The sequence below is a fragment of the Diuraphis noxia genome, unplaced genomic scaffold, assembly GCF_037042655.1.
Source record: "Diuraphis noxia isolate RWA-SAM2 unplaced genomic scaffold, SU_Dnox_SAM2 contig0003, whole genome shotgun sequence".
Lineage (NCBI taxonomy): Eukaryota > Metazoa > Arthropoda > Insecta > Hemiptera > Aphididae > Diuraphis > Diuraphis noxia.
In genome coordinates, this window is record NW_028301713.1 from 21136859 (window position 1) to 21151526 (window position 14668).

General features: G+C 27.7%; 2 protein-coding genes across 6 annotated transcripts; both read left to right on the forward strand.

Annotated features, from left to right (window-relative positions):
* The first annotated feature begins 1570 nt into the window (after positions 1-1570).
* On the forward strand, positions 1571-13535 carry eas (ethanolamine kinase 1). 5 transcript variants are annotated; one of them, XM_089222688.1, is made up of 8 exons: positions 1575-1721; positions 1784-1963; positions 7656-8031; positions 8244-8384; positions 11284-11558; positions 12443-12690; positions 12957-13182; positions 13343-13535. In XM_089222688.1, exons 3-8 carry the CDS (start codon positions 7915-7917, stop codon positions 13401-13403), a joined length of 1068 nt encoding a protein of 355 aa, XP_089078814.1. In that variant the 5' UTR covers positions 1575-1721; positions 1784-1963; positions 7656-7914; the 3' UTR covers positions 13404-13535. The 5 variants fall into 5 exon arrangements, with proteins under 5 accessions (XP_089078816.1, XP_089078812.1, XP_089078815.1 ...); XM_089222687.1 differs by having other exon boundaries at positions 1577-1683; positions 1767-1963; XM_089222690.1 differs by having other exon boundaries at positions 1571-1963; positions 7887-8031.
* On the forward strand, positions 1970-7649 carry LOC107163728 (uncharacterized). Its single transcript, XM_015511285.2, has 2 exons — positions 1970-4138; positions 4408-7649. The coding sequence occupies exons 1-2, from the start codon at positions 3820-3822 to the stop codon at positions 4683-4685; spliced, it is 597 nt and encodes a 198-aa protein (XP_015366771.2). The 5' UTR covers positions 1970-3819; the 3' UTR covers positions 4686-7649.
* Positions 13536-14668: the final 1133 nt, after the last annotated feature.

Sequence of the window (14668 nt, forward strand, 5' to 3'; positions counted from 1 at the left end):
TCATCATTTGCTCCAGGAATGGAATTTTAGGCCTTCTTCCAGGTTTTCCTTAAATTTTTCACTTTATTGTTGTGTTTATCCAAGAACTGTTCCTCACGAAGTGTCCAATTTATGATTTTCTTCTCAATTTTACCTAAATTAAACTTAACGACGACGAAACATAAAACTCCGTTGAAAAAAAGAACAAATTATAAAACAATTTATGGTATTATGTATATGAATAAAACAGATAGACTAGTTATATCTTAAGCTAAAATAGTTTGTTCTTTGTAAGTTGATATATTTATTTTAACATATATTGTACTTGTACAAAGACAAATTTAAGATTTTCATTTGTATATTTTAAATTTCCGTTTTCGAATTTGGTTACCTAAATATGGTGCATAATATTAAATGTATTTTAATAATTTTTATATACCTATATGCATATAAAATTCAATGTGTAAATATTTAAAACATTATTTCTATTCAACAGATGAAAATATTTGAGTGGATTTGATGAAATTAATTTCCCTGTCTTAATATTTTTTTTCACTCTGGCTCTACACTTATTATCTAATTAAAAAATCCATCCATCTATCACATAGATATTTTTGGCTATGATTTATTATTTAAATTACGATTGAAAAAACAAACAATTAATATTACTTCAAATAAATTCAAATTTTATGAAAATTTAACACCGATCTATTGTTTATGGTTAGTTGCTGAATTTTTTCAGAACAGTGAGCCGAATGAATCTCAATCATACCTGATATGAATATGAATCGTTGCAGAATACAGTTCACCGTACAAAGGTGGGCGCATTAACTAGTTAAAAAATTAAAGTTAAGTTTAAAAAAAAAAAATACTGTCCAGCTTCATTTTAATATTTATATCATTAATTGTATAATTAATGTATATAATATAATATATGTTCCAAAGGCTTTATCCCGTATAATATATTTAATAATAAATAAAAAGGTAATTTTTTTAAATTATCTATAAATTAACAGTTGAAATAACTATTAGCTATTCTCAGTTGATTTAAATAATAAATACCTACCTACCTACTATAATGAACACAACAATTTCTGTTATTTTTCTTGATAAAATAATTGTGTATATTGATATATTATGATAATAGATTAGATAGACACAGTCACTCTTTATTTGATTTACATACTAATTTAAAAAAATAGATTTTTTTTTTAAACTGAGTCAAATTAATATTTTTTTTCATATTGGCTTTTAACTTATCGATTATGTGTCATCTGAATTAAATAATTATTTTCATAAGTTGGCCACCTTTGCACTATACGATAAGTTTTTATCTCAAACCGCGTTTGTTAGTTTATTATTACTATGGACATTTTAGTATGATATTTTATTTTATAATTATCATAATAATATTTAATGTCTAATAATACGTTAGTTACGTAAACGACCGATGCGCTACCAGTGGCAGTACGATTTTTCTTGGGACGTTTTTTTATTAATGGTGGTGGGGCGAGGTTGGTCTCTTTATCAACTATCTAATCTTCGTGTTTATAACACTGATAAATTGATAACAATATTTGTAAACATCCGTCCCGCGAAGTTAAAATACGTTAATGATGATAAAATTTTACGTTTTACCATTTTATGCATAATTATATTATTATACATTTATACCTACGTCATACGTGCCAATTAAAATATTATGTACAATATCATATTTTTAATCCATGATAATCTAACACGTACTTATATATACTAGATAATACTCATAATTAATTTAATTTCAGCCATTACTCATTGATAGGTACTCCGTACGTCAGGGTCAGCGGCCGTGTTAAGTTCGTCGCGTTACTCTGCTCGCGAGGACAGCCAAGGCATGCAGAATTAGGCGGTCTGCAAATACGGTATTTGCTGGAGGAGCCGGTCGGATAACCCAATTTCAGAGTCCAATCATTAGGCCGCCGTGAAACGGATCATCCAACACGTAAGCACGATATCAATGCCATTAAAATTATTTATTTCGACACAATATAATAATATTATGATAGCAAAATATAGTATCAATTATTCATAAAACGAGGAAGCCACGCCCCCGTGTGTTTTAAGGTTTTTTTCTCCGTCTCACCATTGGTTATAATCGATGGTCTTACGGACATGTGACACGGCAAAATGCAAATTTATGTTCTACAGTTCCAATTTTGTATTGTAAGCTTTAATAAAATAATTTAATGAATTTACCTATATATTATCAGACTTTAAAGGCATAAGAAAGGTGTTCTTCGTGCCTTTAAGTGCGGGTTATTTTTTACGTTATTTTAATAATCTTTAAGTTAGGTATTTATGAACATCTTTCATTTGTAATAGTTAGGCATTCATAATAACTTTCTTAAAAATTAAAATATTTCTGAAACCAGAGGTAATGTTTTCATACCTTTTTAAGTTTGATAGTAAGTTAATTATCTCTATTATTAAAGGCTATTGCTCAAATTTAAAACTGTAGAACACACATTTTTCATGTCTTATGCGTTCGTAAGACAGAGATAACATACATGCGACTTCTTAAACTACCTATATTTAAGAGTTTATTGTACTGTGGTACCAATATGAGTTTACGACTTACCCACTTGACACTTAGCACTTAGATATGTCACTAAGCTTTCAACCATGTGGGCAAGCCCATTTCGCTATTTTAATTAATATTACCATTATTACACACATCGCGATGTAAAATCGTGAAACATAAATAGGCACTTCAAATCAGACACCAGAGGTAAGCTGACGGCTAAAATACTGTCAACTGAAATAATATGCTTGCTAATATGGTTTTACTTTAATGTCCAGTTTTTATAAAAATTTTGTGTCCAAATTTTGACAACATCAGATATTAGTAACATAAGTTTTAATCATTTTTTGTGATTTAAAAAACATTATTCTTAAACATTTTAAACTTTTTGCCTCTATATGTACCTGCAGTTAAATTATTTACAAATTAGGTACAATATACACATTAAAATTTTCAAAATAATTAGACTAACGTTTAAGTTTTTTATACCTTATTATACCTTAAGTTTACGTTAAGGTGGCACTGTTCAGTTCCTGCCCATAAAAGCTACCTCCTGTTACTAATTCTTGTATCTAATTATATTGTTTAGATTATAAATAAAATGTTTAATAAAAAAAGTTTATGTTGGTACTACTGTTTTTACTACTTTTAGACATTAGTTGCATTTAGTTAAGTTTAAGTAAATGGAGTAATCACGGAAATATTGTTATAATCAATATATTATTATTCATTATATTATGCTATTTTATAGTTCAACCTGCGATTTAATTAATGATAAGGCGTACTTGACACCTACGAAATACAAAACCGACTCTCTTAGTTTTTTTTTTAAACCTCAAAAAAAGAGAAAATATAAAATAGGTTAGCCACTAATTCGTTTTAAGTTACCTCATTTTAGTTGTTGGTGTGATTAATAATATCAATAGTGATAAATCAAATACATATAATATTTATTCTATAAATTATTTATTATGCTTTATTATTATTAGACGATAGTTATAAAATTAAGTTAATTATATCATTAAAAATTAGATATATCTGTTTTTAGTAAAATATTATATAATTTCTTCTTTTATAACTTATAGAAATCTGAATATCTAATACGCTATATTTTACTGAAGAGTAATGTTTTCCCCTAAATTGCATGATATTTATTTTTCTATAATTTCTGCATTTCATAACAATTTATAGGCATGGTAACGTTAATTTGTTGATTTATATAATAAATAATATGTAAAACGCAAACATTATTAATAATATTCAACATTTTTAACAAAATGGCAAAACTTAACACAGAAAACGTCGATGAAAATAATGAAAATGATTTTGAAAATCTAAAACCAACACTTCAACATACATCACTATTTGCTGAATATCACGATGAAGAGTTAATATACCCAAATGAAAAGTTAGGAATAATAAAGAAAAGGTTAGAAATCGTAAGATCAAGAGCAAATAACAAATTTAAAAAAAAACTCTCCCCCTTAAGGCGACCTATGGACAATGCGCCTTTGCACGAAGTATACAAAAATGTAATTAATAAAGACTCGTTTACTATTTTAGCCTCGATGTTAGCTAATGAAAACAATGATTGCAGTAAGCATACTAATTGACTAGTATAAATTGTCATAATTCATAAGGCGTATATAGGTACCTTATATGGTTGGAATTTTATAACATAAAATTGTTTAAGTATATAAGCATGCAATATAATATTACCTCAAATATCGCTAAATATGCACCAAAAATGTGTAATTTTATAAGAAATATGCAAATGTTACAAAATCTCAACCATATTTATAAAAAACATTTACCTTATTTAATCGGAGGACATTTTAAAAATTATTGTCAAACTATAACTTTAGGTAAAACAACAGCTGAAAATCAGAAAATTAAGCTTACAGATAACATTATAAAATCTGTTAACGATGATAACGAAAACATTCAAAAATTAAATAAACCATTAAATTTTGAGAAAACTAATGAAATTAACTCCGAAGAAATTAATGAAAATGCTAAATTTTTAAATGTTACACAAAATGATACAAATAAAATAAAAATTACTTCAAATAAAAATACACGGTCGCTGAAGAAGAAAGTTAAACAACGTAATAAAATTATGTCTATCGATAAAACAAAATAATAAAAATAAATTATTACCTATTCCAACTAACAAATTATAAAATAAATTATTCTTACCAGTTAACTAACTTTACGTAAAAGTTATATTACATTTATTTTTATATTGTTATTATCCGTAGTATTTTCGATTTTAATTATCATCAAACATGAATTGATTACTATTAGACATTTCATATTATAAAATTATTTGACAATGCCAAAGGATATGTAAATATATTTTTTCACCAAATAAAAATAGATTATGAATCTTGAATTTAATCAAATTAATTGGATTCATTATACAGCATGATTCTTATAATATTAAACACAAACAGCTAGTATTATTGTTTTATTTTATATAATTTTAAAATTATCATAAAATAAAATTTTTGAAAATAATATTTTATGTATAGGTATAGTATTGTTACGCTTTTTTCTCATATTGTCACATTTTAAGTTTTTAACTTTTTTGGATAACAATCAGTGATTAGAAGAAATGCATTAAAATTAACTTGTTTTAATGATTTCGTTTAATTTTTCATGAACTTTTAACAGTAACGTAGTGTTTTAGTGTGGATACTGAATGAATGGAATAGAATTTCATAGAACGGTGTGAATGTATAGATACGAGCTTTAATTGCAATTTGCAATAATAAAACTTAAAGCTAATCTAAATATTTTGAAAATTGTATTGTGTTTAGAAAATAATAATGGTAAAAAAGTTTCAAGTCACTTTGATTTATATTTTTAAATTACAACGAAATAATTAAAATCATTATTTTTCGTTCAATCATTCAATTTTGTCAACACTTAATTAAATGTTTACTCATATATTAGTACCATATACAATATATACCTACTCATAGCTTAAACTAATTAAACATAATCAAATATGTTTTATTATATTTAATATACAAACTCCGCCACTCCGCGGGTTGAGCCTGTAATTCAATTATTTATATTATTTTGTTATATGTATATAACAATAAATTACTCTATGCTCAATATTAAAAATTAAAAAAAATAATTAACTTAATATTAGAAGATGGTTTCGTATATTAATGTTGTTAATATTATTTTTGTACATTTTTCCACTTTACTGTCATATCATTGCATACATTGATTTTTCCTTCTATAATTGAATAATATTATATAATTGTAGAACTGTCATTGTTATACCTACTGACTAAAAGCTTATAAAAAATAATAATAAATTATTGTTATTTTATATCTTTTATTGTATAATATTGTTATTCAATACTATTAACTTGTAAAGTTGTATGCAACTACAACTTAACTGACTATAATTGCTTTAGAACGGTGTAGTCATAATAGTCGTAATATATGTTGTAAAGTAATTATTGTAAAACAAACATATAATTAACGATATAATATTTATCACTCTGAATTGTCAATTCGATAACAGCACACAATATTTTGTAGGTATACGCTGTACAGATTACCTTTACCTACATATTTTATAACATGGTAAATTATGTGTTAGGTTATATTATTATTATAATTTCGAATTTTACGTAAAATACACGGGCGCTTAGTAACGCACTTCTGTATTATATGCATATAATTAATAATATCATAATTCATCAGTAATACTAAAATAATTTCAAGTGTTTGGATTAACAAAGATATGTTATAATAACTTTATTGAACTCGAGTAATGTGCAAAATAAAACTGTTTGGGTAATATTAATATTAATTACCAGATAAGATTTACAAAATGTTTTCTAAATTTTCACGAACAACATAACGGCATATTGTGTTTCTAAAATGTATTTGGAACTCTCATGAGAGTTCGATAGAACATAATACAAATATTAGAGAAGTATTCCAATAATAGTTTCGGGTGAATGGTTTTAATATGCATTTTGTTGTAACCAGTTCTGAAAATTTTTCATATTACGAATGTTACGTAATAATATAAAATGTATGTAGGTATTACATTATGTACCTATACACATTACGCTTAGTATGGTATATACTATATAATAAATATTTCGCCTTTTTTAGTCAAACTCGCTTGTATTATTATTATTATTATCGCGGCGGAACACTAAGTATAAATGCGTTTTTATATTATTTAAGGTACCTATTAGAAAAATTATTATTTTTAGAGTCATTTCTATAATGGTGGAATTCTATTTTGATCAATTAAAATATTTGGCTCAACTGATAAATTAAATATGAATTTAATATAATTTACAATATGATCATCAATTAATGTGTTATTAAGATATAAATCATTTTTTAACACATCACTTGGCTGTTGTTCTAAAGTTAGTAAAGCTTAATAGTTACACATACTCTCGTATGAAAGATGCCGAAACGTTATTACCAATGCGTCAACGTTGATGTTCATATAGACTTTAAATATTTGTAAGACTTAATCAAATAAACCATTAAACATAATATATTTTGGTAACTTTGAGGTGCGATGTTAGCATTAAGACTTGAATCATATACATCACTACAATTTTCTGTAACCTAAAATGCACAGTGGGTATATACAGTGAACCTCTTTTAACGGACACCTCTCAATAGCGGACACCTCCAAATAGCGGACGACGTTTAAGCGACCGAGAGTTTCCGGTATTTAGAGGTTTCACTGTAATAACTGAATTTGTTTCAAAATATTGCATGTTATACACTATAAGTGCTCCAATAAGTCCTACCTTTGATGAGGACCCATACAGGGGGGAGGGGTGTCATAAGAACCCATGGTACAGGGACCCGGACTTTGGAGGGGCCCGGCATTCATGCAAATAATTATTTGAATATATATTAAAAAAATTTTTCAAAATTAATCCTTATTTAAGAGGGGCCTGGATTTAGTTCTGTACCAAGGCCAAAAATATTAGTGAAGGGATTATATTTGATTATATTAACACAATAAAATTATAGTCAATTTATTCCTTCTCATTCGTACTTATATAAAATATTAATCAATACTATTATACTTTTATTTTTTTTACAGATTACATCTCGTGTCTGTAAAACAATGCGTAACTTTATCTATTTGCTGCCAATAAACAATGCATAACTAACTCGTATATTGATTTTATAGAGGAAACAAGTTGGTCGTAAAGATCAGAAGCCAATATACTTCTGGTTTATGATTGTTATCACACGGCATTCACACGCGTCCCACCTTTTACTACATTGTGCGTTGTATGTTGTGATAGACAAACAAATTATTTTATAACAGTATATTATTGGCTTCTCGATCGTTCGAAATGTCTACTATTCCTCACTTGTCCATTTTTGTTGAAGACGACGATATCGAGAACGGATCTCGAGTCATACTAAAACTAATACGACCAGACTGCGATTTGAAAAAAATCCGATACAAGGTAAAAACATAAAAATAAACATTAAATATCTCATATTATATATAGTGTGTGACGGCGCTCGTATTTAATATATTGTATACATTTGTACATTTATGTTAAATAAATGTATATGCTTCTATTATACAAGCTATAACGCAGTTTTATTTATTTTAATGGTTTACAAAAAAAATCTGAAACAATAACTAATCGAAATATTGTCCATAAAATATTAGTTGTTCACAGATGGTATTACCAACAAGTTGGTCGGTTTGTTCGATGACTCGCGTCCGGAAGATGACGGTGTGCTGGTTCGCATTTACGGCAAAAATACGGAACAGATCATTGACAGGAAAGCAGAAGTAGAAAACTTTAAGGTTCGTTGTTACCATAGTATATATACCTGGTCACTGAGTGATAAGTATTTAAGCATGCTCTGATGATTAATAAATTTAAACTCTGTTTTTTGGATTATTTACAAGTACCTATACTTATACTTGTCTTCAGTACCATATTTTTTAGAATACACTTAATACATTAATCGAAACACGAACACATTTCTAAGTCATTTAAATTTAAGCTCGAATAAGGATGGTTATTGGTTAGAGTTCGTGATAATTGGTTTAGATAAGATACCATAATATTAAGACTATTATATTATTATGAAAAATTGTTTTGAGTTTTAATTAATATTTATCGATGACAATTTTATCATTTTAAAAATGTATTCGAGTACCTTTATAGGTAGTAGGTAGGTACTCGATTTTTTCATGGATTATTCGCAACATCAGTTTTATATTTTATATAAAAGACTACTTATTATCCAACATAAATATAAATAATAACTCTGAAACTATCTATTCGTTAAAATTTAATCAGTTTAAATGCTTTCAATATAAAAAAAAAACCAGAAAATCAACTAACTATAGGTACAGACATAACCAACTTTGTGACGGGGAGAAACGAGGCTCTGACCCCGGTGGCTGTGTTTCAAGCCCTTATCCGTCTTACGCGGGCGAACTCTCTCCTCTCCTCTCCTCTACTATAGGTACAGTAAAAAAGTTAATTTCTTATTTAAAAAAATAAGTTTGTATCGTCACATAATATACTTTTAAAATGTTTTATATAATCTAAATATTTTTAATTTTGGCCTTCATATGTGTCTATATAGTTTACTAGTTATATGCGTTTCCATCACCAAAACAACTGCAAACGAATTGTGTCCCCAAGTTTTTTTTTGATTACACTCGAGTTGCGTATACATGTGTTTTTTCTAGGTTACACGACGTTCTTCTAACTTATATGAATAAAAAGTATACAATAACTACTCAAATCACAATAATATTTCAATATTAATTATACATAGATATATGAATTCAATAATAAATATTGTTTCGTAGTACTCATAACTAATATATCTAGATTAAAAAAAAATAGTTACATACGGAGAAAAAATTCAAATAAAATTTTTTTATAAATTCAGATATAAGTTGTGGATGTCGCTCTGATGTACAGTAGGTTACTGTAATGGCTGGAATTAAATTTGATTCCAATGATATTATATCATTGTATACGAAAAACGATTTTGAGCTGAAACGGTTTATCTGTCTAGGATATATTATAGACTATTAAAAATTTTCAAATCTTAGATTTAAAAAGAAAAATTTTTGTGAATTTCTAGCTTAAAATAATTAACGAATTTTTGTGATTTTTACGTATGTTGTCAAAATTCAAATTTTGAATGCTTATAAAAAAAAATTGTGACTATCTATTTCTTTTATTTTTCAATTGCTATTGTAAAAATGTTATGTTAGGAGCCTTGTATTTAATTTTCAAATCTTAAATCTAATAAGAAAAACTTTTATGAATTTCTATCTAAGATAATTTGAACATTGCCGTAATTTTTACGTATTTAGTCAAAATTTGAACTTTAAATGCTTGCAAAAAAATCGTGCCTATATATATTTTTAATATTTTTCAACTGCTATTGTAACAATATGTTAGGTGTCTTAAATTACAGTTTCAAGCTTTTCTACCCAACAAATAAATTTTATCGATATTAATTTTAAATAAACTAATAATGATCGAAAATTGCATATGCCTATAAATAGTTCAACTTAAAGTCGAAATTTTTTGAAAATTGCATGGTGGATAGAATATACTTAGGTATATAAAGATTCGGTGAAAATTTCATGTATCTATGGTTATTTGTTTTAAAGTTAATTTTTAGTTTGTTTATCCCAATTATTAAGAAAAATATTGGGAATTTTTTACTTTTGACCCCCCCCCCCCCCCCCAAAGTACAACTAAGTTCACTTTCTGATCTAATGAGGTGCTAAAGTCGAAAATCGAAGCACTTTTACTGCCCCAAAACGTGATGATATAGACACAAAAAAAAAGAAAAACACATTATTGGTGATGTTGCTCCGATCAGAATCTAAAAATCATGGAACTATCAACAAAACTATTAAATTTTTATTATTGAACTAAAAAATAACAATTAATAATGGTGTTAATTTTGTGTGATTTTCACTTACATTAATATTATAGTTAATAATGAAAATTATATTATGGACAATAAATGATTAAAGATTATTTGTGTCTGAAAATTCCCAAAAATAATATTTGGAAAAAAGTTATATTGAGATTCAAATTAATGACTCGAAAAAAAATTTAAAAAAATAAATTGCGTAAATAAACGTTTTTAACATTCTTTTTTTAAAATTAAATTTGTAAATTGATCAATTATAGTATAGTCAACTATACTTACTTATCTTGAAGTTTTTCAAAGAATTTACCTATAATTGTTTATTTTTTACAAACAAAAACAAAATTAAAAATGTTATACCACCATGCTCCAATGCTTGTATAGTGCGAGCGTCTATTTAAAATTATAAACATTATAAAAAAATAAATATTGATTAGAGCAAAAGTTTTATGAAGGCCTTCGTCTTTTCGTTGCACCTTATACGATATACGATATTATATACTTATAATAATTGTTTCACTTAATGTAGTAATGCGTTATGGTTACTTCCACTAATCTAATTGATTGCTTTACATAATATGTAATTATATGTATATGTATATTATGTATATTATATGTTATAAGAACATTAATTTATATTTGATTATAATAATTATGATGACAAAGGGTAATTTGATAAAAAAAAATTAATATATATATATATATTTCTACATACATATATGTATATTAATTAATTTCTGAGCATATAAGACAAAAATAATGTTTGAACGTCCTGTTTTTTTTTTCAGTTTTTGTACCATGTTGGAGTCGCGCCGAATTTGTACGCAACGTTCGATAATGGTATGGTGTACAAATACATTATAGGCGAAACGTTGACAACTACCACATGCCGGGACCCGAACATTTACAGGCAAGTAGCCAAAACGATGGCGAGATTTCACCGGTTAACTACAAGTGGCAAAACGACGAGCGACGAAACTATCAAATCCGGACTTTGGAGTAAAATGGAACAGTTCGCCAATCTCATCCCGGAACGTTTTAGCTCTCCTTCCACCGACAACCGGTCAGTGCATAAACTATAAAGCAATTCATAGTATTATTAGTGATGATTTCAACGTATAAAATCCCTATATTTTATCGGTCAGCGTGATGATGGGTGAGTATATATGGAGGTATATACTATACTGTAGTAGTGTTTTCGAAAAAACTAATCGGGAATTTACAACATTTATATTACCTATTTATATAAATAAATAATATTACTTCAATAAAAAAAATAAATATTTTTCAGTGGTAACTGTTCATTGGCTAAATGTTTTAGTATACGATTTCCAAAAAAAAATTAAAACTGTGTCCTCTACGCACGACCATCATATTGTTTAAAATTATATTATATAGTCAAATCGCAATAACTCCAAGTTGAAAGGAGATAAAAATTTGTTCGAAATAATGCTTAACTTAAATTTATCTAAATGAATTTCTTATAGAATAAAAATAAATTCAAATGTTCAATATCTTCAAGTTATCGGGACTCGAATGTATGTATATTATTATTATTATTGTTATTATTTTTTTTATTATTAATTATCCCGCGGCAACTTAGGCCATAGAGAAGGGGGTGGTACTGTAGGTTTATGGAACGGTAGGTGTGTTACACGTGGGTGAGTTTTGTCAGAATTTTTATTGGGGCACCCGTAGGTTTCTGCCATGCCCCGGATGAGTGGGGGATGGCGGCACTTGTTCTCCGGACACCGTGACTTGCACGGAGAAAAATGTCGCCCGATGGTCGAGGATCAAACCAGGTTCGGCTGAGCCACAGCCGACGCGCGTTAGACCGCTCGGCCACCTCGTCCCCTGTATATTATTTTATACTACCGTCTGCGCGTGATTCCATTATTATATTTTATAATATATAAAAAATTGTGTATATTTATATACAATATATAGATTTCGAAAGGTATTCCCCCAAGGCGTCATAAGTCTACGGGCCGATATTGAAACAGTCAAAACATTTCTGGAGAATATCAGAAGTCCAGTGGTGTTCTGTCACAACGACCTGTTGTTGACCAACATACTTGTGCAGAGGGACAACTCGGTGGGAGGTAGTCCCGTCAGCGTGGCAATCATCGATTATGAGTACGCCATGTTCAACTATCAGGCTTTTGACATAGCCAATCACTTTATTGAATTCGCTGGTGTGTATAATATTGAAATTATTTTTCATATTTTTTCTCATTTCGACAAATTTCTTAAAAAATTGAACGTTTATATTATAATATAATGTATATATAAAAAATGGGGAGTATATAATTTTGAAATTTTTTATTTACTGTATATAAGAACAACTTATGAGAAACCTCGTTTTAAATTGTTCAGCTTTTTATTGTTTTTAATGTGATACAAAAAACGAAAAAAAATTTTCTTATCGTCGATTATTTACTTTGATATCTTAATAACGCAGGTGTGCAAGAACCGGACTTTTCATTGTATCCAAATGCGGATTTGCAAATGGACTGGCTGAGGTCGTACTTGGAAGAATACATCGGTGAATCGTTGGACCAAAACGATCAAAGGGTGACCGTGCTTAAGGAACAAGTGAACATGTTTGTAATTGCGTCACATTTGTTGTGGATCTTCTGGTCAATTGTACAAGCCGAAATATCTGTGATCGATTTCGATTATTTAAAGTAATAATATGATGATATATAATGAGAAATATAGACATTTAAAGTTCAAAATTCCACGAAATAATTCTCTTTATAAATTTTAATTATATTTTAAACCCACAAGCAATACCTTAAATTATTTAAATTTTTCATTATTTAAATATTTCTTTTTAATTTTCAGGTATGCAGAAATGAGATTAGAACTATACACGAAAGCGAAAAATTCACTCATCTGCAAATGAACCCTTCGTGACATTCCATTAATTTAAAATACTTTCAATTACGCGTTTCCATGTTACCAATATGAGAAAAGGAAATGCTATATAATATATAGTCTCGCGCTTCATCAATAAATATTAAATCATTGACATTAATTATTATTTAAATGCAACACCGCCGCTGTATAGTAGATGATAAACGTCATTAACCTGCAGCAGCAGCACCGTCGCCAAATTTCATCGTAATCACAATATCATATTATAATTATAGTACAAAGAGCTTTCAGCTTTGTTGAAACATAGCACTTGCTTTTGCTTTGAAATAAAATGATCAACATTTTTTCGTAATAAACAGTAAAATAATAAATACATATACCGATATACCTAATAATATAAATAAAATCTTACATAATAAAACTAGTTAACCGGAAATACTTTGTTAGGTATTGAAAGATTCAGTTGTATAGGTGGTAATATATTATATAGATTTAACATACAATTGAAAGCTTGATGTCAATATTTATAAATTGATATTCAGTTCAAATTATAATGTATTTACGTAATATAGTATTTATTATTTTTAAATTACCACGTTGATAGCTGGTCTCCAACCAAAATTGAATTTAAATGAAAGTCATCGTTCAGCTGCGTGGTATACTCTATAGTTGCAATGTGATGAACTCGAGTTCCGACTAACTCTGCGAAGTTAGATTAAGTCATTTGTTACCAGTACTGAGGTATATATTATATATAATATATGCACTTGTGTCTTATACCCTATGTCATTGATACCGCTATTCAATATTTCAAGTCAGTGGTCACTTTAGCCACTATAACAAGGAAATTACCCTGTGTATGATATCCTGATTTATAGATATTTAATATAAAAATGTATTATTGTTTTTGAAACTAATTAAGTACTTGTTTTTGTTTTAAAAAATATCTTTATACGTATTTTTTTTACTGTTTATTTATTTTCATATATATAATGTAATTATATACCAAGTGTGATGTTATTTGATGTGTATCAAATGTAATAGGTATATATTATATAATGCATTTTTTTGTTCTGTGTGCCGCAATTCCTGTTATGAAAAAATTTAAATTACGTATTGTAACATTATAATATATCATAGGCGCCGACTACATGGGGGCTCGGGGGCCGCAGCCCCCATTGAAAAGATGGAGTCAGGGCTCAGCCCCCATTGAAAAGATTGAGATTTGAATTTCCCAAATCATGTTTACAGAATAATATATCCGAGATTCGAGAACATTGTAAATGTTAAATA